Here is a 26,210-nt window from a genome sequence, read left to right as displayed (position 1 = left end):
GCCAGGGAAGCCCCAAGGTTCCCCTTTAAAATGCAGAACTTATTTGTTGACTCATAAAGACCAATACTATCTCAAATGTCCAGTTTATATGGCTCCCTCCCTTCGCAGCTCGTAATCCCTCCTATCATACACTCGGTTTTATTTGAATGCATTATTGCTACGGTTTCAAAGTTTGGAAAGCTGTTGGAATTAGATTTTGAGAAAGGTAAAGGATGAGTGATAAATTGAAGCCTGAATCAACACCAACCAAAAGATCCTAGGTCTCTCCAGGCCCGTGGATTGCTGGTTGCCGGTTTGAAATGCTCTAACACGGGCTGGTGGAGCTCAGTTGGTTAGGACCAGTAATACTCGCGATTATGCCTTGCTGCCGGAAAGACTTGTTTCTGCGAAGTTCACGTGCTGAACACCAGGAACTGTACAATTGGTATCACATCAAAAGGAAGGCCTTTCTCCTAACTAACGCTGTTAGTATGGCCAGGGGAGGATTGATGCGGTGGGTTCCACAGGTGTCAGGGCTCCAGAATTCTAAGATATGTTAAACGGCAGAAGGCAGCGACTCACAGGTAGGCCTCGAGTCTGCACCTCCAACCCTGCACGGCACGCTGTAAGAAACTGCTGGAGTCCCTTTCCCGCCCTAGAAGACCAGAAGCGTGTGCGCGAACCTCGCCGCCCGGCCCCGCCCCTTTCCGTGGTCCCGCCCCTTCGGTGTGGTCCCGCCCCCTCCCCGTGGCCCCACCCCATCCCGCGAACCTGCACCTTACCTCTGGTCCTGTCCCCTCCCCGCGGCTCCGCCCCTCCCTGTGGGCCCGCCCCCTCCCTGTGGTCCTGCACCCCCCCCCCGTGGCCCCGCCCCCGCCCCGCGGCCCCGCCCACCGATGCTCGGCGCCCGGCGGCCTCCCGGATCGCGGAGGCGGGGCGGGGCTCACCCTTGCCCCCGGGGCTCCGCCAATCAGCGAGCGCCCTGTTGGCCGTCCGCGGCGCCCGCCCCGCCCGCCCGCGCGGGCCGCCGTCTCCCAGAGTCCAAGATGGCGGGGTCCAGGCGGCGGGGTCCCCGGGCCGCGGTGCGGCCGCTGCTCTGCGCTCTGCTGCTGTGTGTCTGCCGTTCCGCGGGCGGCGACGGCGCGGGAGGCGGCCCCGGGGCGGCGGGCGCCACGGACAACCCGTCCGCCCCGCCGCACCGCCGCTTCGAGTACAAGTACAGCTTCAAGGGGCCGCACCTGGTGCAGAGCGACGGGAGCGTGCCCTTCTGGGCCCACGCGGGCAGTAAGCGCGGCGGGCAGTGAGCCGGGAGGGCGGCGGGCGGCCGCGGCCCCTCCGCTCCCTCCGCGCCCCGCGCGCGTGGGTCAGCCGGGATCCGCGGGCCCTCGTCCGCACCCCGTCCCCCGCCCCTTCCCATCCCTGCCCACCCCTCCCCACCTGCCCCCGCGCTCCCTTCCGATGCCCTCCGCCCGCTGTGTTCGCTCTCGGGCTCTTCCGTTTCTTCCTGCGCTCACTTGAGCTCGCTTCGAGGCGTCGCGTTTCACCCCAGCGCCGCGGCTCCGGGGAGACGTCCCGCGCCCCTGTCCCCCCGCCCTGATCGGCCCCAGCCTGGACCTGCGCCCCCGCCGCCCCTCGGCCCTCCCCTGCTCCCCTCCGGGTCGGCCGCGGTTGATGCTCCACTTGAGTGTCCGGTGTCCCCTGACGGCTGCAGGGATGGCCCGTGTTGGCTTTAGAGCGATCTCGAAGTCTTCGTGTCAGAGGACATGCTTCTCTTACATTTGCCTTTCTCGGGGACGTCCGGTGGTCTTCGTATTAACACAGATGTCATTTATAGCTAGGCTTGTTGCTTCATTTAATAGAAGAGGGGATGCGAGGTATTGATTGAGAACTTGAGTCTAAAAACTAGCACCGTGTACAGCTGTTTCATTTTTACTTTTTTTTTTGAATGTGTGATTGAAATAACCTGTGCTGAATGTTTTATTCATTTTGTGTATGTGGCACTGTTAAGCCCCGTCAGTGCTAAGAGAGCCTTGCTCCCTGCTTACATACGTGAGGGAAAACCTATCTGTAGGAGTGCTGATGTGTCACGGCTGCCTAAAACGTGGCAGTTGCGTCTGTAAACTGCTCAGCGACCATCAGATGCAACCTTTGAAACAAGTGGCAAATGCGTTTCTGTGGGGTGAGAAGCACTGGTGCTTTGAATTCCATCTTTGAGTGTCAGTGAGCAGTCATTCATGTAAGGTTTGTACACATTCTGTTAGATTGTCCAGGGCTTGAAACAAGATGTTTCATTTCTAGAAAGTAATTGCTGCTTTACAAAGCACACTTTTAGGAAGAGCTATTTCCTCGAAATTAATGTGTAATTAAAAGGTAGAAATTTCAATTAGGCTTAATGACCAAGTCATTAAGTACATGGAGGAGAGTGCAATTATTCTGTTACTCCGCAGACGTTTACTCTATCCCCGCTCCTCAAAAGCCTATTGCTGGGCATTTCTTATTGAGGTAGCCTTGGTCTTAGTAACACAGAGCTGGCACAGGCGTCCCAAACACAAGTGTGGCGGATTTTTGTTCTTCTTCTTGAAATGATGCTGAGTTTTTCAGTAGTGGTGATAAACGTGTTGACGTTTTTCACTTCTGCATTTCTCCATTGTCTTGTTCTTCTGGCTTTTTCTTGCACTCAGACCACATACATCAGCCAGTTAGGAATGCTAATCAACTGCTTAAATTAGTTACATTGACTTTCTTTTCAGAACCTATAACCAGCTAAGCTTTTCTGCTACAGAAATGTCACACGGCGTATCTGGGCGAGTGAAAATTGTATGGCTAGACTGAATCTGAAATGAGGAGTTCAGAACTTTAGCGGTGGCTTTTCTGTTGACCCTGAGGATCACCGCTGTGGTATCTCTTGCTTTCATCATCACTGTAATTTTTACCAGCTGACGGTTTTCCTTAACTCCATTGGTCATTTTTCCCTTTTGATTTTGCCCTGAGATCCATTATTTGAAACATTTTTTCAATAGAGAAAGTTAAGATTTAATTTGTTTTATCTTAACAAATCCCCCTTACATCATCCCCAAATTAAGACCAAATCTCTGGTGTTTCTTTTTCTTAACTCGAATGTCCTTTTGTACCGTCAGTACATATCCTCGAGTCCATAAGGGCAAAAATGATAACAGCAGGTCATCAACCTTTAGAGCTCCCAGAGCTCTTTCACCTTCTTGCTCTGATTAGATCCCTAGTAGGTCAGGCAGGTGCTGGCTGTTTCATAGGTGAAAAACCTAATGTTCAGAAGTGTAAAAATTCTTGGCATAGGTTACATAGCTAGTGTCGGTAGGGTAGGACTCAGATCCGGCTCTTCTGGTTCTCTGTCCGGTGCTGCTTCCGAGAGAACTGTCCAGACCTTTATGTTCTGCAGGTGATGGTGGCAGATGGTGGCTAAACTTTCTAAAGGGTCTCAGCTTGTCTTTCCTGTCAGCTTTCCTACCTGTAAAGAGACAGTACGGTTATGTCCCAGCGTGGATGTTAGAATGTCAGAACTGGTTAATATCCGAGAAGGTGTACTCCAGTTGTCCAGAGTTAGACTGATAGGTGCTTTAATAATTACCTAGTCCAATAAGGTGACGCATTGGTCAAGAATCCACCTGCCAGTGCAGGAGATGCAAAAGACATGTGATTGATCCCTGAATGGAGAAGATCCCCCGGAGTAGAACATGGCAACCTACTCCAGTATTCTTGACTGGAAAATTCCATGGACAGAGGAGCCTGGTGGGCTATAGTCCGTGGGGTCGCCAAGAGACACAACTGAATGAGCACAGTCCAATAATAGGAATAGCTAACATTATTGAAATATTTATATGCACTTGTATAAGCATTTACATGCCAAGAAGTTGCTAGAGAAATGGAGTAACTTGCCTGTGAGCAAACAGCTAGTAAGTGGATAGAGGTACAGACCATCATGTTGGGGGTCTCTGTTCTCTCTGAGAATCTGCTGATGCTCAAGAACTGTCTGTTGACTGGAAATTTGGTTGATCCTCTCTGCAGAACAAAATATACATGCTCAGAATTTTGCATGTAACTTTTGGGGTGTGTATAAATGATTGAGCCCAGCCCCTTCATTTTACAGTGAATGTATGGTGAGCCCGAGAGAGTAAGGGAATTATTTGCTCAAAGGCACACAGCTGAGGTGAGACCAGGAATAGGTCTCTTGATTCCTGGTGGTATGTTCTTTTCACACTGTTTGAGCTTGCTAACATTTGTACACTGGTAAACAATACACCAAAGTTTTAAAAAAGAAAATGTACACATTTCTGAGTTATTTGAAAAAGATTATCGTAAGAGTCAAATAGTTGATTTGCCTTTTAGCTATAATTTCTTCCTTCCTACCCCTTGAATTTTTAGTGGTTAGTTGCAGCTTTAAGTTTTGTTTGTTTTTTGCAGAGATAATCACACTTTTCAAAGATAGAGGCGTATTAAAAACCCCTAAAATTTAAAAGTTGAAGTTGTTAGCATGGAATTTTTCCCTAACAAAATTACTATACAGGCAACTGAATTAAAGTTAGATCTCTTTAGGTATATATAACAAGTTTGTTGATGATTCATTGAGTTTTATCTAATTATAACTTAAAGCTTTTCTTCCCTGATTGCTCTTCTAGATGCTATTCCAAGTTCGGATCAAATCCGAATAGCACCATCTTTAAAAAGCCAAAGAGGATCAGTGTGGACAAAGACAAAAGCGGCCTTTGAGAACTGGGAGCTTGAGGTGACGTTTCGAGTGACGGGAAGAGGTCGCATTGGAGCTGATGGCCTGGTATGGTCATTTCTTTACCTTGGAAAATTTACATAGTTGCATATACCGCTAGTCTCTAAAGGTTCCCTGTTATGTATTTACAGGCAGTTTGGTATACGGAGAATCAAGGCTTGGAGGGGCCTGTGTTTGGATCAGCTGATATGTGGAATGGTGTTGGAATATTTTTTGATTCTTTTGACAATGATGGAAAGGTATGGTTTTTTTCAGGACAGTTACCCGCTTTACATGTATTTGCTAACAAAGTTAGTCTGTGAGCAATATAATTTATTTGACACTTTGGTCAGCTTTGTAGTAGAGGACTCCCTAAACTATATTTTAAGCAAGATGATGATGAGTCTTTATGTAGCTGGGAATTTATAAATGGAAAGATGGTAGTTCATGATTTTTCTTATTCCAGCTTGAGGTAACAATGGAACCTTAAGTCTGAGAACTTTTCAGGACCCACCTCCCCAGGCCCCTATTTATGCTTAATAGTTTTGAGGATCAGCTTGAGTAGTTTAGATGTAGGCAGTGAGACCACTAGTGTTTCAGACTGTTAGTGTTTTTCATGAAAACGTGTGCATTGCAACTGTTAGCTCGCTTACTGATACCTTTTTATACATGGTAATCACTGTCTCTCTGATCAGCCTGATTTCTCTAAAACAGTTAAGGACAAAATGTACTTATGAACTGGAAACATAAACGTGCGCTTTAGCAGCCCTAAGACTGTGATCATTGTTTCTGCTGCTGGTTTGTTGATTATCAGAGGTCATTATCAGCCATTTAAAGGAGAGCTTTAACAATGAACTCCTCCGGTGCTGGGGCCGAGTTAATTCTCCTGTTACTAAGTTCCCTTAAATCCCACACTAGTTCCGTGCTCACGGCATCCTAGGATTTTAGAGGTGTCAGAGAGCTTACAGCACACCCAGAACAGTCGATACGTCTTTGATTTAAGGCTTTAAAACAAATCTATTCTCCTTATTTTCAGAAAAATAATCCTGCAATAGTGATTATAGGCAACAATGGACAAATCCATTATGACCATCAAAAGTAAGTGTATTTTTTTTTACAGTATTCCGTTTTTTAGTATCTTTTAGGAAACCTTATAAAATATTTTGTTTCAAATCTGAACATTTTCTAAATGAAAAAGGTTATTTTTCTTGAGGTGTGTTTTGTAACTTAATGGGAAGGTCGTCTTTTACTTTGGTTTTGTTGTAAATTTCCTTCTGTGGACCACCTCGATTTCAAACATAAAGATGTGTTGTTGTTAACCTGAAACTGTAGAATACCTGCAAAGATTTATGAAACATTCCTGGCTCTCAGTGATGCAATAGCCATGTTTTTTCATCTTTATTCAAAGGGATCTTTAAAAAATAAAGTTTGGAGCCCTAACCAACCTAATGACTAAGCAAATTATGCCTCCTTGTTCAGTCCTGGTATTGCTGAATTGAAAGAATTTTCAGTGGGTTACAAAGCTTCTGAGAGTTTAGTGTATTTATGATGTGTGTGAATTGGGCATGTACATTTTTAATTTTCACATGGTTGTGGGGGAATTACCTTTCAGCCAATCTATAAAATGCAAGAAAAATTACTTTCCTGCCTTAGTGATGTTTACCTCTGGTAATTCATCATGACCACCTGTTGAGCAATTTAAACTAGAGGTCCAAGGCCTCTCCCTGGTGATTCTGCTTCAGCTGATTGAGGGCAGAGTTGAAGAGTCTGCGTTTTTTTAAAGCTCCGTATGTGACTCTGACTCTGCAGAGGAAGAGGACCACTGTCCCTTTGCCGGCAGCCACGCTAACATGGGCTCCTCGTCCAGACTCCTGACCCGAGTCACAGGGAAACTCACGTGTCCGCTTGGTGTCTTCTGCACAGATAGTTTCAGATATCCCAAACTTTGTCATAACTTGATATGGGTTTTGATCTTTCTGGAAATTAATTGTTTTAAATAGTGAGTTTTTAAAATACCAAGAAACTTTCCTAAATTTCTTGTCTTCCTTCCCTCACGCTATAGTGATGGTGCTAATCAAGCTTTATCAAGTTGCCAGAGGGACTTTCGTAATAAACCCTATCCTGTCCGGGCAAAGATTACGTATTACCAGAAAACATTGACGGTAAGTAGAGGGCAATGGAACCCCACTCCGGTACTCTTGCCTGGAAAATCCCATGGACGGAGGAGCCTGGAAGGCTGCAGTCCATGGGGTCGCTGAGGGTTGGACACGACTGAGTGACTTCACTTTCACTTTTCACTTTCATGCATTGGAGAAGGAAATGGCAACCCACTCCAGTGTTCTTGCCTGGAGAATCCCAGGGACAGGGGAGCCTGGTGGGCTGCCATCTATGGGGTCGCACAGAGTCGGACACGACTGAAGTCACTTAGCAGCAGCAGCAGCATGCTCTTAGAGACAGTCCAGTGAACAGCACTCTAGTGTGTTTCTTCTGTACTTCATACTCCAGTATGCTCCTCGTTCTGATGGAAACTCAGTGCATTTTAAATGGGTGCTGTTCACATCCTCATCCGCGTTGCTCTGTGAGAACAGACGTGGCTTCAGAGCGCGGTTCACGTGTCGCGTGTGGTCACGCGTGGTGTGCTGTCAGACTCGACAGTAGGTGTGCATTTAGTCGTGAATGTTCTAGGCGTGCTGCTGTGCGCCGTGCGAACAGGAGTGAGACAGGCCATCGTCTCCAAAGAGCGCGTCTAATGGAGGCGACCGTATGTAACACCATGCTGCGTGATAAACACTACAACACAGATACCATTTGGGACCCAGAGGTCAGAATTCCTGAAACCCTGCCAGGAGGGAGGTGAAGGTCAGCAGCAGTTTCTCAGAGTGGAGCTGTGCCTTGAAGGAGGAGGAGAAGCCTCCCAGATGCGGATGCAGATTCCAGGCCGAGGAAACGGGCATCAGAACTGTTGGAAGATTGGAGAAAGGCCAGTAGTTGGTCTGGCTGGGGGAGAGAGGAGCTGTGGAAGGTGAGGCAGGAAGCTTGGCATCAGTGAGCCTCAGCCGCCTGGTGCAGTGTATTCTGTGAGGAGCCGGAGTGTGGAGTGAGCAGGTTCCAGTTCAGGACGATGACCGAGGCAGCGGTGGTCTTCTAACAGTGTTTGTGAGAGAAACAAGAAGCAGGAAGGTTGAGACTGACTCTTAGAGGGCCGCATCTGTGTGACTTGGTCCTTCACATGCGGTTTCTCCCTTTTTTTCCTCCCAGTTTCGTTGAGATGGGATTGACACACAGCACCGTGGAAGTTTGGCGTGTGCGGCATGATTTGACTCACACACACCACAAAGTGATGAGTGCAATAAGTTCAATGAACATCCATCATCTCATGTAGATAGAAAATGAAAGACAATAGGAAAAAATGTCTTCCTTGAAAAGATTCAGCCTGAGAGTGTTCATTTTTTTGTTAGGTTAAAATTTTTGTATTAGATCCTATTTCGTGCATGAGTTCCAAACTGAGATAAAACTACACGTGTTTAAAAACAGTAAAATAGTAGTGTCAAAAAAGAGTTTTTGACACTAAGGCTCGGTAGTATTCACTCCTCCAGCCACTTTGATGTGTGACACCTGGCCGGGCTCACTGTGCTTTCGTGTTGTACGGCGCATCCTTAGTGCTTATTTATCTTGTAACTGGGAGTTTATCCTTTTTTTTACTGTCTTCATCCAGTTCTCCAGCCCCATCCCCCTGCCTCTGGTTTCCATCAGTCTAACACTATGAGTGAGTTTGTTTTTCGAGTAAAATTGACCTATAACAAACACTGTGTCAGCTCCTGGTATACAGCGCAATGGTTCGCCATTTCTGTACATTTCACGATGATGGCCGAGGGAGGGCTGGTTGCCTGGTGCCGTACGCAGGGGCCTCGTGACCCTGGCTGTCTCCCCTCTCTGTGTCTCACACCTGTGACTGTTTGGCAACTAGAGGTTCTTCCTCTTAATCTCCTGCCCTGTTTCTCTCCTCCCCCAGTTCCCGCCCCTCTGGCAACCACCTGTTTGTTCTCTGTATCTGTAATTCTGTTTCTGTTTTGTTCTGTGAAATCATAGACTCCTTGTCTTTGTCTGGTTTACCTAGCATCGCACCCTCTAGGTCTGTCCGTGGTGTTGGAGATGGCAAGACTTCGTTCTGTGGCTGAGCAGCATTCTCACATGATTCATATGTACCACACCCTTACCCATGCGTCTGTTGAGTGTTTCGGTTGCTTGTGTATCTAGTCTGTGGTAAAGAATGCTGCAGTGAACATGAAAGAGGAAAGTGAACGTGTTAGTCAGTCATTTGTTCAGTCGTGTCCGACTCTTTGCAACACCATGGACTGTAGCCTGCCAGGTTCCTCTGTCCTTGGAATTCTCCGGGCAAGAGTACTGGAGTGGGTAGCCATTCCCTTCTCCAGGGGATCTTCCCGACCCGGGGATCAAACCCCAGGTCTCCTGCATTGCAGGCAGATTCTTTACTGTCTGAGCCATGTAGACGAATTGAGTTTGAGGTAATATTTAGGTGGACAATACCCAGCAGGCGGGAGATTCCCTGGTGGCTCAGACGGTAAAGCATCTGCCTGCAATGTGGGAGACCCAGGTTCGATCCCCGGGTTGGTAACATCCCCTGGAGAAGGAAATGGCAACCCACTCCAGTACTCTTGGCTAGAAAATTCCATGGATGGGGGAGCCTGGTAGGCTAGAGTTGATGGGGTCGAAAAGAGTGGGACACGACTGAGCGACTTCACTCGCTCACTCATACCCAGCAGGCAGTTAGGATAACTAAGGTCACTACTACCTTGCGAGCTTTGCTTTTTTAAAGATGCCGTCAGTATCCATCTGGTCACGTAATACTTATAAGGAAAGGATATCTTGCTTATATTTTTCTTTTCCCTGAATCATGAGCTAGCCTTGTACTCCTTTGTGTAAATTCAGAAAAAGACAGTCATTTGGGAAACTTTACTGGCTCAGTCTTAAATTCCAAACTGATTTGGAGACCTCAGAATAGAGGCAAGTGTCCAGTCTGTTATGACTAAGTTAGACTTGGCATTCCACTGGAGTTGTTATACATTGTACATACTGTACAGTTTCACTGGGGACATCACTAGGTCATGCGTACCCTCAACGTAGTGGAGCCCAGACACCAGCCAAGGCAAGTACAGACCCAACACTTGAATTCACAGATCCCAGGGAGGCGCTCTGTACAGCCCCACACAGAGAGGCCGTCAGCCCTGCCAGCAGTTCCCGAAACAATAATAATCCTGCAACATGTACCCACAACAGAGTTCCATAGTCAGATAAGGTTGGTAGGACTGTGCATACAAGCACAGATTGTATTCAGAGTCAAGATTCTAGGAAGTCCTGGAATAAAGAAGCCTCTGTTAAGCCACTCATTCTTTAGGCTTACTGGACCGTGGGTGCTCTTTCCACCTAGCGTCTGTGAATGTCTGTAGAGCCCGCGTTCTGAAGGAACCATTTTAGAGAGCCTTGGCGGGACGCCGGCTGTGGCTCGGCGGTCCCAGCCCTTGTCTGCTGTTGCTTGCTGTGATACGCCCCCGTCCTCTACCTGGCAGGGGCATGCTCCTTCTGCTCGTTCAAGATTTCTCTCCCTAAGGACCTGTCTCTCTGAAACTCTTTAAGTGTTTTTTTTATCCTCTAGTGCTTATTTTTTCTTCCAATTTTATTGAAATGTAATTTACATGCAACACTGTATAAGTGTAAGGTGTGCAACATTACGATTTGAAGCTGGTGGCCCTTTGACAGTTATTAGACCAGGTACAAAGATCAAATCGTCCTAAACCGACTGCGTGAAATTCATTTTGCAAGGTCTTTGTAAAAAGCTCTAACCTGCAGTGTGTCTTTCTAGGTAATGATCAATAACGGCTTCACACCAGATAAAAATGATTATGAATTTTGCGCCAAAGTGGAAAATATGATAATCCCCGCCCAGGGGCATTTCGGAATATCTGCTGCCACTGGAGGTCTTGCAGGTAAAACCTCGCCGTCTTCTAACATTCAGAGGTTGTGAACTGATTCTTACTAGGAATCCTGTAGTTTGGAAATGGGTAGCTTTGTTTACTTTTAACCTTTTGAGACAAGTTACAACCTTCCCATGATCGGTCGGGCCAGGCCTTTGTTCTCTTGGGGCTGCTCATTCTGTAGGCTTGCAGTTGGCTGGGGGCTGCACACGATGATGTCCATCAGAGTACCAGTCTGGGTGCGGTATTTTATAGTGAAGGAGACGTGTTTAAAAGATAGATCGCCGAGTGTTTTAGGACTCTGAGAGTTGTCACAGCACATTTAAATCAATTTGGTAGCCTGAGGAAATATTACTGGGGACTGAACTCTGAAGATGTGCTTACCATATCTTTTTCATATGTGGTGATAAATGAACTTATTGTTAGATGTTAATAGCATCTTGTGTTTGTACTGTATAACAGTCTTATTATTTCCAAGTATGTGAATTTTTCATTTCAACAGCACCGGGAGGGGGACAGAGAGGATAGATCATATTTACTCTATTTTTAGGTGGCTTTGCCAAATCTTGGATTAAAGGGCTTTCTAAAGATCACGTGGCCAGTAAATCAGACCAGGCAGGAGTTGGTCTGGATGTCTGTCCCTTGGGTCCAGTGCTCTGTTATCGCTGCGTGACTTCTCGTGTCGCCCGACCCGCGCTGTGGTGCTTCAGTGGTCTCTGTACCTTGGCTGTGTATCTAGATCGCCGTAAAAGTAGCAGAAAGCAGAGATTCCCGCAGTTGAGGTTCATGTCTCGTTTGTGGGTGTGATACTAGCCAGGATGAGTATGGTAGTTCCACGTTAAGAAGTTTGATCTCTTGGCTGTTTTCAGCTCAGCCAGCTAGAAATGGACGATTTCAGGTGAAATAAAATTGCTAGTATCTGCTGTACGAAGGAAACAAACACAAAAGAGGTACGGAAGAGTAGTTGTACTATCTAATTGAGATAATAGATAGCTTTGGTAGTGAAAGGAGATGCTGTTAGTAACACCAGGACAACATGGGTAAATCGGGACTCCCAGTAAGCCAGGACAGAGCGGTGTCGTGTTTAAAGCAGGAAAGTAAGGCTAGGGGTGGTGAGTGTGTAAGAAAGGTTCAGAAACAGATGGGAGCAGGAAATACCTGAAGGACAGGCTTCTGTCTCATGTGACTGGGACACAGTCCATGAAGGAGATTTGTGGAAAAATAAAGGAGGACCTCGGTGCCGGGAGGAGGAGTTTGCGCTTGTTTTGACACTTCGTTTGTTTGGTCTTCCCTCTATCAGTTATTAAACATCCATAACACATTAAACACAGCGAAATGTTCTAGTTTAGGATTTAAGAAAGTAAATTCTTGCTTAGTTCTAATATAAATCTTTCAGATGAACTTTTGTCGCAAAGTTCACAGAGCACCATTGCCTTTATGAAATTAGAGCTAATTTTCGCTATTCTAAAGTCAGATGGCTATAAATTCACAACCGTAAAAATGATCAACTATGGAACTTTTTCAGTTTTTTTTTTTCTTTAATTTGTAGACGACCATGATGTTCTTTCTTTTCTGACTTTCCAATTGACTGAGCCTGGGAAAGAGCCAGTGAGTATACTTATTTTTCTCAGAAAGCTTATTTGTAATTTACTGGTGTTGCCTCATAGCTGAAAACTTGAGAAGATTAAGTCAGGTTCAGATCTTGTCTCCTAATGATTGCTGTTACGACCTGTATAAGTTGTTTAACGTCCATACGCACCGTTCCTTCACTAGTAAAACTGAGACGCTTGGGTTGGCCACATTGACGTTGTAAGCATTAAAGGCAGCGCACTTCTGGCAAGCATTCAGTAAATGGTAGTGGCTAGTATTATTTTTTTGTCATAATATTAATAGCAAGAGTAAATTGACCTTTCAGCTAGTGGTGGAATAGTTAATATGAAAAAAGGAACATATATCGAGGCTTATTACTTTCTTACTTTTTAATTTTTTTTTTTTTAATGATCTATTCTTAAACTCCAAACAAGCCTACAGTCGATAAAGACATTTCTGAAAAAGAGAAAGAAAAGTACCAGGAGGAATTTGAGCACTTTCAACAAGAGCTGGACAAAAAAAAAGAGGAATTCCAGAAGGACCACCCCGACCTTCAAGGGCACCCGAGTAAGTCGGAGCCGGGCCGTCCTCCGCTGCAGCGACGGTCGCGGCCCTTCTGAGTCCCCAGTGTGTCGCTCGTCTTACCTTTGCTCACTTATCTGTCACACTCCAAGTGCTTCCTGGAAATGATGTTTAAACCAGTCTTCAGTCTCTGAAGGGCTGGAGGTCGGTGCTTTTACCCGGAAGAGTGTCGCTTAGAGAAGCGGGCAGGCGGCAGCCGCGCTGGCGTTGTAGTTGAGACTCATTCATGCTTGTTGAATGGAATTGCCCAGGGTTGGGTTCTTTCCTTTCTAGTGGCACACACTTACCTTATTTGATAACAAACCTAGTACTTGAAAACTGTCGAGACTTGGCAGAGTAATGAAGTGATTATCTCCTCTTATTACTCAGACAGAATTCTGGGACATTAAAGGTTGAAAATTTTGAAATATTAGTCTAAGCTAGTGTGACTGAGCACTTACCTGGGCCCATGGCACGAACAAGATAAGGCCAAGTAGAATGACTCTATGATCTGCTAACTTTTATGATCTCAGGTCCCCATCAGCAGAGATGATCAAGGCTGTATGTAATAAGGGCTTCCCTGGGGGCTCAGCGGTAAAGAATCTGCCCACAGTGCAGGAGTGTGATCCCTGGGTGGGGCAGATCCCCTGGAGCAGGAAATGGCAACCCACTCCAGTATTCTTGCCTGGTAAATCCTATCGACAAAGGAGCTTGGTGGGCTGCAGTTCACGGGGTCAGAAAGAGTCGAACATGGCTTAGTGACCAAGCACGCACACTTGATGAAGCCTGGGGCCAGCTTTTGAACTAAGTGGTGTGTTAATCTAAATGATTGACAGTGTTACTCAGATTTAATGAAGAGAAAATGAAAAATAAATTTTATTTTTTCCTTGGGTTTGTTTTAAACATCACATATGATTTGTAAGTATATCCTGAAGCGTACTGTAGTAAGTGTTTGAATGAAGTTCTCTGAATTCAGTGTGGTCATAAATAAGAGGAAAATTAAACCTGCTTTCAGCTCTGTTTCTTAGTCTTTTATGTGAGTAAAATGCACAGATTTTAAGAGAATAGTTTGATAAATTTTGACAAATTTTAACTGTCACTCAGATGAATGTGTAGAATATTTTTATTGCCCCAGATCAAGTCAGCCCCTTCCCACAGAGACAGCCACTATGCTGATTCCTATTAAAGAATTAGATTCGTTCTGCCAGCCTGAAAATAGATTCGTTCTGTAAATAGAATCACACGGTCTATTTAAAAGAGAAAATAATTTTTAGATGAAAAAATTCAGACCTAAGTGATAAATACTCAGCCGTCAGAGATGACGAAAACGATTAGTAATTGAATCACGGTCGAATCTGTTGCACGCACGTTTGTAACTGGAAGAAGGATCGTAACACTGTGTTGGTGACGTTCTTCGTTTAGTGGCGGGTGGTACTTTGGTCACTTACAGTAATTTGAAAACCACTTATGTGTGGGTGAGTCTAATAATGCCTTTTGATCTGTGGTCACCTTTTCAGCGGATGAGATATTTGAGAGCGTGGGAGACCGTGAGCTGAGACAGGTCTTTGAAGGACAGAATCGTATTCACCTTGAAATCAAGCAGCTGAACCGACAGTTAGATATGATTCTCGATGAGCAGAGAAGATATGTCTCCTCCCTGACAGAGGAGCTCTCCAAGAGAGGAGCCGGAGCCCCAGGACAGCAGGGGCAGGTGAGCTTGCGAGGCCCGTGGGTGTGCCTCAGTCAGGGAAGGTGGGGTGGCAGAGCGGCAGGGAAGGAAGCAGGGGCGATGTCTGGGTGTTAGGCATGTGCTCTACGGAGTGGGGACTCTCGGGCTGGCTGGTCATCTTTTGTTTTTCCTCCAGACCTTTCAACAAGAACTGGATACTGTTGTGAACACTCAGCATGAGATTTTGAGACAAGTAAACGAAATGAAGTAAGTACACAAAAGTCCCGTCTGGGTGCTACGTGACACCTTTATCCTAAGCTCATGGCTCCTCTAGACATGTAGGCATGTCACTGCTGTGAGATTCCTCCATGGGTAAGAATCATGTTCTGGGTTATTTCTAAATAGGGGAATGTAGGATAGGGACTTTTCATATTTAGCAAACAAGTCCAAGTTTTTTTATTGTTCCCAGCTAGAAGAGAAAGCTTTAGCGTTTTTAAGGGGGGAAAACAATGTGAGTCACCGTTGTTTGACAGCATTTGTAAAATACAGAAGCACGTCCCAGGTGGCTCAGTGGTAAAGAATCTGCCTGCCAGTGCAGGAGACACAGGTTCGATCCCTGGGTCGGGAAGATCCCCTGGAGGAGGGCATGGCAGCCCACTCCAGTGTTCTTGCCTGGAGAATCCCACAGGCGGAGGAGCCTAGCGGGCTACAGTCCTTGGGGGTCACAAAAGAGGCGGACAGGATTTAGCAACTAAACAACAAAATATAAAAAGAATACAGGTAAATGCATAACAGCGCTGTGGAAAATAACTAGAGGAATAGGCAAGCGCAGTGTCAGGGCTGTGAGACAAGCGCACCGGAGGCAGGGACTTCTTTGTGCCGGAATGAAGCCATTCTGAAGGAAGTGTGTCACGTATGAGTGCCTCTTTTTCATTCTGTATTGAACTGTGAGAGAGACTGTGTGCTGGTAACACTGAGTGATAGGGTTTTTAAAAGGATTCACTTAGCAGATGATTAACAGCACTCAATGCCTGAAGCGGAAAAACAGCCAGCATGCCACGTGTCGTAAGCTAACACGTTAGAGAACTGTCGCAACCTGTAGTACAACCCTTGGCAAACTAGAGTGTTAAGGCGAGCTCTTCGGGACTGGAAAATTCAGCTGAATGAGGTTAAGCAGAGGGTGATAGCATTTAACACTGAGAGATTAAAGCCAACTGCAAATGTGTATTTCTTTCAGTTGTACTGTTTGGTAGTTTTGAAAAATCTTCAAGTTTTTTGAACTCATGATTAAAACATGTACGATGCTAAATGAATAAATTATTTTAGAAATAGAAACCAGATCAGTATAGCATTTTTTTAAATGTTTTGATCTAATTTTAGACATTGTGGAAAATAAAGGACATCCATCCATCATATAGAGCCCGTGTATCCATCACTTAACTTCCTGATGTTACCATGTTGTGTAGCCGCAGTACAATGGTCAGAACAAAGAGGTTGACATTGGTTCCGTACTACTAACTGAACTAAGGCGCCTACTCAGATTTCACCAGTTTTCTACCGATGCCTTTTTCGTTCGAAGATCCTGTCCAGGCTGCACATTGCATTTAGTTATTTCTCTCTTGACCCCTGCAGCCTGAAACAGTCCGTCTCTCCTTGTCTTTTATGGCCGTGGCAGTTTTCAGGAGCATTGTTCAGTTCATTGGTCCGTTTGGTTCCTCAGTTTGGGTTTGTCTGACACTTCCTCATGATCGGATGGAAGTTCTGCACTTTTAACAAGAATCCAGCCGTGCCTCACGTTCATGATGTTGATATGTCTTACTACTGGTGATGTTGGCTGTGATCATTTGGATATTATAATTTCTTCCCAGTTTCCCTTGGTGGTTAATAAATACATATTTGGGGAAAAATACTTTGAGTATATTTGTATCCCTTACACTCCCTTTTGTATTAAGAAACCACGAGATTATCCAGATACTTTGGATTTTGGTTGGTCTGAACCAAACACTGCAGGGTTGATTTTAGCCTTCCTCCTTTCCTTGCTTGAGCATTCTCTCTCCAACAAGGAGTAATCTGGTTCTGACTGTCTACAATGTATTTACTTATTGGTTCAGTTTTCGTGTGTGCACAAAGTATATATAAAGTGATTTCAAATTATTGAACCATATCCCTGTAAGAAACACATTTACTGATGGGTTTATATAAAGCTCCTTTTGCCTCTAGTCTTACAGTATTTCAAACTCATGTACAGTTTGCTCAAACTCATGTCCATTGAATCAATGATGCCATCCAACCATTTCATCCTCTGTCGTCCCCTTCTCCTCCCGCCTTCAATCTTTCCCAGCATCAGGGTCTTTTCCAGTGAGTCAGCTCTTCACATCAGGTGGCCAAAGTATTGGAGCTTCAGCTTCAGCATCAGTCCTTCCAGTGATTATTCAGGGTTGATTTCCTTTAGGATTGACGAGTTTGATCTTCTTTCTGTCCAAGAAACTCTCAAGTCTTCTCCAGTACCACAGTTCAAATTCTTCAGTGCTCAGCCTTCTTTTTGGTCCAACTCTTAACATTTGTGCATGACTGTTGGAAAAATCGTAGCTTTGACTATGCTCACCTTTGTTGGCAAAGCAATGTCTCTCCTTTTTAATACACTGCCTAGGTTGGTCATAGCTTTCCTTCCAAGGAGCAAGCGTCTTTTAATTTCATGCTTGCAGTCACCATCTGCAGTGATTTAGGAGCCCAAGAAAATAAGGTCTGTCATTGTTTCTGCTTTTCCCCCTTCACTTTCTATGAAGTGGTGGGACCAGATGCCATTGTCTCGTTTTTTAAATGTTGAGCTTTTTCACTTTCCCCTTTCACCCTCATCAAGAGGCTCTTTTAGTTCCTCTTCACTTCCATTTATAGTATTGGTTTTAACACAAATTATTTCATATTCTCTGTGCTTAGACAGCCTTTAGTAAAAGATGAAGGCATAATAATGTAGTTTTTAGAAGTTATGTTCCAATTTTGAAGACAATCTTTTTAAATACTTGTTTGTTTTTTAATGTCCTGTTGCATTGAGCATAGAAATGTATCTACCCCTTTGACATCTGTGACATCCTTCTAGTGATTCTGCTGTCTAAAGGGACTTTCTGTCTCAGGAACTCCATGAGTGAAACTGTCAGACTGGTCAGTGGCGTGGCGCACCCTGGGCCGGCGGCGGGCGTGTACGAGACCACCCAGCACTTCAACGACATCAAGGAGCACCTGCACATCGTGAGGCGGGACATCGACAGCTTAGCGCAGCGGAGCATGGTCGGCTCTCCTTTCTGCTCGTCTGCAATTAGTTATCGCGGTCTGCTTTTAGGAAGGACAGACACACATGCTACTCACAATATTTTAACTTCTAAACTGATGCAGCGCTCACTTTTAATATTCGGGGTAGAATGACTCCATCATGACCCAGATGTCTGCGTGTTCCACATCACGCGTCCATCGCCTACTGAATAGAACTCTTTAAAAGATAAATTTGCATTTCCAGTTACTGGGGTCATCACAACCTCAGACTTTTTTCTTTCTACAGGTTCTCTTTTAGAAAACATGCCTCTGGTTTTCAGTAACGATACCCTTGAACAGCTTTGAAAATGGTAGATGTTTCTTGACACGCCCGCTGGTGAGACAGACAGACACTGAGTATTTTGTGTTTCTCTCCAGGCTGTTTAGGAAGCGCAGATCTGAAACTGGCTGACGTACAGCAGCTTTCTTTAGGCAAGAGTTTTCCTTTTTCCAGCTACTTTCTTGTTTCACTTGGTTCATTTTTTTCAGTTTTGTTTTATTTTGTTTTCTTTGCTTTTTTAGGGTTTTTCCTTTTTTTTTTTTTTTACCGTAAGTGCCACTTATGTTTTTGGAGAGAGGCAGTAAATATTAAAGATAGGGAGAAGGCAATGGCAGCCCACTCCAGTACTCTTGCCTGGAAAATCCCATGGATGGAGGAGCCTGGAAGGCTGCAGTCCATGGGGTCGCTGAGGGTCGGACACGACTGAGCGACTTCACTTTCACTTTTCACTTTCGTGCATTGGAGAAGGAAATGGCAAGAACACACTCCAGTGTTCTTGCCTGGAGAATCCCAGGGACGGGGAAGCCTGGTGGGCTGCCGTCTGTGGGGTCACACAGAGTTGGACACGACTGAGTGACTCAGCAGCAGCAGCATATTTTCGAAGTTTAACACGAGTAAGAGACAATATTAGGAAACGGGCCTCGGGAACTTTTACGTTTTTTCTTATTGACTGGATTTGAAAACCCTTGTGAAATCCACAAGTGCTCACAGCATCTGCCTCTTCCCTTCCAGTTTTTAAACATGGTTCAGCAGTCTTCTCACTGACCGTTTTCCCTTCACCCAAAGCATTGTCATCTACTCCCTAAGTTGTGTCTGAGATTATTTCCCCCCAGCTTCAGCTTTTGTTGCAATGGCCAGGTTAATGCTGTGGGTAACACTTGTCCTTCAGATGTGAACGTATTGAGAACAACCAATCTTAGAAGTTGTTTTGTCTGGATACCTTGATGAAATCTTTCCCCGGATTTTAATTTTTGATACTTGCTTATAATAGAAGGAATACTCGTGTAAATGGGAAAAGTTTTCCCAAAAAACTGATCAGTGATGTTGAACGTTAGGAGGTCGGGGTGGATGAGCGCTGAGAAAGGATGGTTCTCTGTGGGCAGTTGAGTGTAGGGCAGCTGTGCTCAATTGTCTGAACCAGAAGCCACCTGACAGCGGCGGGGCTGCCGTGGGTAGTCACTGCAGCCGGGATGACGGGGGTGTCCCGGGGTGGGCTCCGTGACCCCCAGGGACGGGGACCTCACTGTCACTGTGATGGGGGAGGAGCCGGACGCTGGGAGGTCAGTGACCGGGGGCAAGAGAGGGGAGGCCTCCCCCATCACCTGCTCTTTCAGAAAGTTTGGTTGTGAAAATGAAGAAGATGTTTATGGGGTGAATAAATGAAAGTATTTGAGTTTATACCAAGAGTTTTATAAAGATTTCACATTTATTTCCCTTTCCGAAATACTGGTTTGACTGATTATAACAGAATTTTTTTTTGCTCATAGCCATCAAATGAAAGGCCGAAATGCCCAGAACTACCACCGTTTCCATCATGTTTATCTACAGTGCACTTTGTTATATTCGTCGTGGTACAGACGGTGTTGTTTATCGGTTATATCATGTATAGGTAAGTCTGAAATTTGATCCAACATTTTTCTGTATTTGTTTAATTTGAAATACTCAATAAAGGTATCTATTATCTGTAATGGAACTCTGACTAGCTATAAAATTAGGATCGTACGAAGCGGACGTTGTGTCCAGAATATTTCGGTTCGCGTGGGCCTGCATGTGGAGGACATGTGTATCTTCGTGTATTTCATACTTGAAAAGGCATTTTTAATTTTAAGCCGTCCTGTTTCATTCCACTGTAAAGTGTACAGAACTTCACAGGTGGTTGCTTTTTCTCTTTTTCCTTAGGACTCAGCAAGAAGCAGCTGCCAAAAAATTCTTTTGACCTCCATTTTCATGTGTACATCATGTATGTATGTACAAAATGTCTTTTTGAGGGAATTTAAGTATTTAAATTGCTTTTTAGTCTAAATTATTTTGTATAAAATAACTGTTTAAACATTGACTTAAGAATAAACCTTAAAGACAACCACATGTAAATTTGTGCATAGTACATAAATCTATTTACATTTCAGTGAATTTCTGGCCAGTAGAATACAGCCACTGCACAGAATATTGATAACTCAGAGGGTTAAAAAACAGAAAGGGGGGCCCGCATATATGAAAGTAACCCGTAAGCCTCCAGTGTTGGAGGCTTCTGTCTTTAGCATAAATGCCCTTGCCCTCCTGCCCCCAAAGTATGAGGTCTGAGAGCTACCCATCCTGTTTATTTTGTAACCAAAGTCTTTTTTTTAAGAGGTCAGAATTTCCTGCTCCAAGACTCAGTGCTGCAATCCTTAAATCTAATACAGCTCCCTTTGAAATCAAGAAATATTTTGTCTGAGTGTTAGGATCTGGGTAATAGGATTCAGAATGTTTATTAAAGCATTTTTTTCCCCTTCTGATCATCAGTGATATATTTCACTTTTAAAGGAAATTTGGGGGGAGAATTAAGAGCTGCTCTTTGCCTGAAAACCATTTAGGTGAGAACATTCCTCTGATAATGGTCTTTATGGGTCTTTTGCCTGGAGAGGTGTTCATTTCACGGTTGCTCATATTCTTGAGTGTCTGTGCTCCAGTCGAGTCGGCTCAGAATTACGAAGCTCACTCTGCGTCTGTATCTCTGAATTCACCTCAGATGGCACGTTCTGAGGACATTTTAAGGGCACAGCACCGACCACTGCTTTCAGGTTGACATCACTCCACGCAGCTTGGCGTTTGTGATGCTGCGTATTAGTCGAAATCCAGAAGGCAGGACCAGAAGCAGTGTTAAAGTTTCTGAAAGCAAAATCTGAAGAATAGTGTTATTACTTCTGATTTCTTTGTTTTAATGCCAGAACTAGGGGTATTGTGAAGCACGTGTTAGTAAGCGTAACCTTGAAATGTCAGGCTGGGAGTTGCTGTAGTCTGTACATAGTCTAGGTATTATAGAAGATGTCTGTAAATGACATTTAATTTAGTTTTCACAGCTGATGTAGACTTCAAAATACTCTCTTACTTTCCCTTGTCTAGCTAGCTAAAATGATGCCTTTCATTTGCCATAGAACTGAAAATAGTGCTGGTTTGTAAATAGTACTGTTTAATTCTTCACAGCTTTCAGAAATTTGCTCTGAGTTATTTGCTGATTGGACTGACTGCCTAAAACCCATACAGAGACTCTGAAGAAGTCTGCATTAGAGCAGTAGCTCACCAGTACTGCATATGCAGACAGCGCTAGCATTGCTTTTTATGAAGCATTTATCCCAGACGCTGAACAAGAATATTTTATCGATCACTCACACCCTTACGACCACTTCAACATAGAACTGCTCCACAGCTTTTTTTTTTCTTGTAGTGTTAACATGTTGAAATTCATATTTCAGAGACATCGTCATGACAGAATTTACTCTTATTCCATGAAAAAAAAATTAATACTTTCAGAAGAATGTTTCAGTTGTAGACTGTGAGACTTGGAAATCCTCTTGAGATGAAAAGCTGCAGAATATCCAGTATTATAAAAATCCAGAGCCACGTGTGCCTGAACTTTAAGGAATATTAGATCTATGCAGTGTACATTTTCCAGGCTAAAATTCAAGAGGAATTGTTCCAGTCATTTCTAATGCAAGTGAAGACAGCTAGGACAAAAGAGCATACGCGTGAATCTTTCTTACTTTCTTTCTTACTAATTTAATTTGCTAAAAAAAAATCACTCAGTAAGACGGTTCATACAAGTTGTTATTGTTGGAAATTTGGTTTGTTTTCCTCAAAATCACTGACTTCAAGTAGTTCATTTTAAGTGTTTGCTATGTGGGAAAATCAATCACTGCCAGGATTCTCTGATTTCTGTACTGTTTTATAGAATTGAATTTTAACTTCTCTCACACCAGCAAGTATTTTACAGGTGCCTTGGATTAAAACAAAGTTGATTTTACAATTTTACTGTAAATCTTTGTGCTTCTGCCACTTTAAGAAAGAAATGCAATTGTATAATGGTTAATACTCTTATTTAATGTACCTTTTGTGTTCTGAGTGTTTGAATGTTTTATCCGGCCTGAACCTTTACTGTGAGGGCATGGTATTCTGTCATGTAGTAAAGAGACATCAGTGTTTCTCAGAGTGAGAAACACTGTGAGCCCTCTGAGTCCTGGAGCGCTTGTGAAGAACGCAGATGCCAGAGCACCATTCCCAACCACCTGCATCGAAACTCAGCGGTGGGAGCTGCAGAGAATCATTTTCGGCAGGTGACTCTGAGCGCACTACTGTTTAAGAACCACTGAGGGGAGGGGTGGTGAAAGAAACACAGGTTTGTGTAGTTTTATAGCTGAGCTGAGAGCTAGCATAACATTTTCATTGTCAGCAACATTAGCAAATGTGACTGATTCTTTATACTTAGAACGTATTACTCAACGTTCTTTTCACCGAAACTCTTGGTTTATCAGCAACTACAAACTAAACCCAGGTTGCTGCCTGGGGCTCTCAGTACTTTGGTTGATGGCTCTTAGAAAATCACCTTCAGATCATGGTCAAGCCATGGAAACCCCCATCTTCGAGTCTGCCTGCTAAAGCGTTTGCTTTTCCTGATTGTGGTTTTTGTGACATTTTATCTCAGACAGTTGTACTTTTTGATAACTTGGGGAAAACAAAAATTACTTGAATAAGGGATTGCCTGACCCGCTGCATTGCAGAGACACAGTCTTTGTAAAGAACGTAAATGACAGTTGTGAATATTAAGATGTGATTATCTTTTTCCTGTCCATGTGCTCATTGCAGGGAGATAGTGAACAAATGATTATACTGGGGATTTTTTTATTTATAAGATCTAATGTAAAATCACCACTTGCAACTTTTTAGATCTGTATGTTGCCTGTTTAATATATGCTTTTAAAGTTTAAAAGGGTTTTCTATCCATTGTTAATTTCAATTAGGTGACATTTTGTCGAGTGTTTTTTTTTTCCTGATTGTTAATTTGATGCTAGCTGGAATTCAAAAGATGACATTGACCTATTCAAATAAAGAAATATTTTAGTAAATTTACCTTTTCCTTCATTGGTCTCAGATAATAAGTTATTTCCCAAGTATGTTATGAAATATTTTAGTAAACTTACTTTTTCCTTCATTGGTCTCAGATAATAAGTTATTGCCCAAGTATGTTATGAAATATTTTAGTAAACTTACTTTTTCCTTCATTGGTCTCAGATAATAAGTTATTGCCCAAGTAGGTTATTTCCCAAGAAGGCCCTGATCTGTGATGGTGTCTCATGCGTCCTGTGCTTTGCGTTCTGCCCTAGGTGGCCCACCACCTGCAGAGTCAGTACACGCAGGCATAGAAAGAGAATTTAAAACTGCTATGGATAAATGCTTATTCTTGCTGGTAATGAAAAATACAAAATAATTAAAACAATACATTTGATATTTTCATCTTCAGTAACCAAACATTGGTAAAAGTGTGGCTAAGCTAGAACTTTTAGTCATTACTAATGGGAGGTTTTTTTTAAATCTTTTCTTTTTTTTGGTAAGTAACATTTAACCAAGTAATTCCAATTCTGAGAGTCTGTGTGCTATGAAAAAAGAAAGTAGAGCTTTAGTGTCAGACAAATCTGGGCTTAAAATCTTGACTTTGCCACTTCCTAAAGATGGCCTTCGTTTTCCTCATAGTACTCTCTCAGGGTTGGCAGCTTGTAAAAGGTGGTCTTTTATAAGTGGTTTCAGAAAATGGAAACTAAGGTAATGGGCCCTTCTCCTACTGTGAGCACACAGAAAAGGGCTTCCTGGTAGCTCAGCTGGTGGAGAATCCACCTGCAATGTGGGAGACCTGGGTTTGATCCCTGGGTTGGGAATATCCCCTGGAGAAGGAAAAGGTTACCCACTCCAGTATTCTGGCCTGGAGAAGCCCATGGGGAGTCCACGGGGTCGCAAACAGTCGGATGTCTGAGCAGCTTTCACTTTCAGTGTAAAGGTAAAGAAACTAGATGGGTTTGAGTATGACTGATTCATGTTGATGTTTGGCAGAAACCAACACAATTTGTAAAGCAGTTATCCTTCAATTTAAAAAAATTAATTAAAAAGAAATGAAATTACGTAGCTTTGAAAGAAATCAGAGGAAACCAAAATCTCGGTCACTGAGCCTGCTTAGGGAGGGGTGGTGGGAGCTGACACTGTTGGGGCACTGGGGACATGGCCACTGTAAAGATTTAGGATTTTATTCAAGAACAATGAGGAGGCTTTGGAAGGTTAACAGCTAGTTTTCCCTTTTCACCTGGGGTGTTTATTTTCCCTTTCTGGAAGATTCCACTGGATGGCCAAGTGGAAAGGCCATTGGAATAAACTGAATAAAAAGTTTTAAAGACATGGTGCTCTTTTCAATGGAATTAACTTATGGGAAGACAGTGAAAGGTCTGATTTCATAAACAGTCCCAGGCAGTGTTCACTTGTCACCCTGGTGTGGTCCTCACCCAGGAGTTTCTGTGATGCCCAGCAACTCCCCCCACCCCCTACCCCCCATCACACACACACACAGAGGACTGCTCAGGGTGAAGTGGCTTCACAGACTGGCTTTGGAGTTCAGAACTGAGACCCTCACTGTTCAGATTTCCTAATTCCTAGTAAAATGCAGTTGTAATCATTTTATAATAAATCTAATAATTTAACAGAATAACTTACAGATTTTTATCTTTATTATTTTGCTTTTAGAGAGTGTCTTTTTCTTTCAGAAATAAAAAAGTATCTTTTAACATAAAACGCCTGTAAGGAGAGACAACAGACAGAAACACAGACTATGGCTTTTCCTTTATATAAAGTTTTGTAATACCTTACGAGTAAGTCTCCTCAATGGAGATGAAAAGCAGTTTATTATAAATAATAATTTAGGGGTTATGGCTTGAATGTATTAAGTCCCAGGCAACACATCTTAAAAGTGCAAGTGGAATTAAGTATGAAAGTCCATTCTAAATTGAAGAACACCAAGAAAAGTTTCTTATTTCACCCTTAATGTTTGTTAATTTTTAAAACTGAGACAAAAACAAAAAAAACCTGAGACCATTTTAGCAACATTTTAGGTTAGTAAAGTGAAAAACAGATCTTAAAATACATAAAACAAGCATTTTAGGCAAAGATCCGGTGTATATGGTTTTGTACAGTCTGAGGGAGAGTCATCTATTTCCTTAAAGGGCTCATGCCTATGGATAGAAAAATAAGCATAGCTTACAAATAGGCTGTATCTCTCCCCTCCTCCCCACCGGCTCTTGGAGTGCTTTAATTAGAAAGATGCTAAGGTAGATTAAAGTCTTAGCCATGCTCAAATTCCTCCCTTGACCTGGAGGAAACCACAGCCGTTGAGAATCTGCTATTACCAAACACTATCGAAAGTTTTCTCCGAGTACACCAGCGAGTTTAAACAGGGCACCCAGCAAGTGACTGCATGTAAGAGGAAAAGTGTGGAAGTGATAGTCACTCAGTGGTATCCAACTCTGCAACCCCATGGACTGCAGCCCACCGGCTTCCTCTGCCCATGGGATTCAGGCAAGAATACTGGAGTGGGTAGTCACTCCCTTCTCCAGGTGATCTTCCTGACCCAGAGAAGGAACCTGGGTGTCCTGCAGTGCAGGCAGATTCTTTACCATGTGAGCTACCAGGGAAGAAGGAAATACCCAATACCCACCGATGACCTGACTCACCCATGCTCTTACCTTCTGGGTCAGAGCTTTGCAAGTGTCCAGCACGTTTCCATGCAGAAGTGTAACCTCTCAGTGCAAGAACAAGCTAGGCTAATCTTCCAGATGCAAGTGAAGGACCCTCTGACTTGCCCTTCGCACTTGCCCTGGTTGGGTATTTATGTCCAGGACCCAATAACCGCTGAAACAGCATAGGATTCAAGCAAACCAAAACAAATCCTTACATAGTCCTGAGAGTCCAGTGAGATAAAATGATGGATCAAAGGATTATTTTTGCTAAATAAAGCGCTTTAGGTTTTGCATCTCACTGGACTCAGTTCTCAACAGGATGTTGTCCTCATGGGCTGGAATTTGG

General features: G+C 43.8%; 1 protein-coding gene across 2 annotated transcripts; it reads left to right on the top strand.

The window, feature by feature from the left end:
* The first annotated feature begins 1,025 nt into the window (after nt 1–1,025).
* LMAN1 (lectin, mannose binding 1) lies at nt 1,026–23,145 on the top strand. 2 transcript variants are annotated; one of them, XM_052660334.1, is made up of 14 exons: nt 1,026–1,263; nt 4,632–4,786; nt 4,870–4,977; nt 5,754–5,815; nt 6,780–6,879; nt 10,599–10,722; nt 12,260–12,318; nt 12,735–12,867; nt 14,379–14,572; nt 14,727–14,797; nt 17,662–17,815; nt 19,604–19,725; nt 20,016–20,076; nt 21,300–23,145. In XM_052660334.1, exons 1-13 carry the CDS (start codon nt 1,026–1,028, stop codon nt 20,050–20,052), a joined length of 1,557 nt encoding a protein of 518 aa, XP_052516294.1. In that variant the 3' UTR covers nt 20,053–20,076; nt 21,300–23,145. The 2 variants fall into 2 exon arrangements, with proteins under 2 accessions (XP_052516294.1, XP_052516295.1); XM_052660335.1 differs by having other exon boundaries at nt 20,016–20,080.
* The last annotated feature ends 3,065 nt before the right edge of the window (nt 23,146–26,210 follow it).

The sequence above is a fragment of the Budorcas taxicolor genome, chromosome 22, assembly GCF_023091745.1.
Source record: "Budorcas taxicolor isolate Tak-1 chromosome 22, Takin1.1, whole genome shotgun sequence".
Classification (NCBI taxonomy): Eukaryota; Metazoa; Chordata; class Mammalia; order Artiodactyla; family Bovidae; genus Budorcas; species Budorcas taxicolor.
Note: the sequence above shows the minus strand (reverse complement) of the source record. Positions and strands in the feature narration are given on the sequence as shown.

Bases quoted from the DNA above. Each gene is read 5' to 3' on its own strand.
- LMAN1 (XM_052660334.1), top strand. From the start codon at position 1,026: ATGGCGGGGTCCAGGCGGCGGGGTCCCCGGGCCGCGGTGCGGCCGCTG. The intron at 1,264-4,631 runs GTAAGCGCGGCG...TTGCTCTTCTAG, and splicing joins CTTCTGGGCCCACGCGGGCA to ATGCTATTCCAAGTTCGGAT. The intron at 6,880-10,598 runs GTAAGTAGAGGG...GTGTCTTTCTAG, and splicing joins ATTACCAGAAAACATTGACG to GTAATGATCAATAACGGCTT.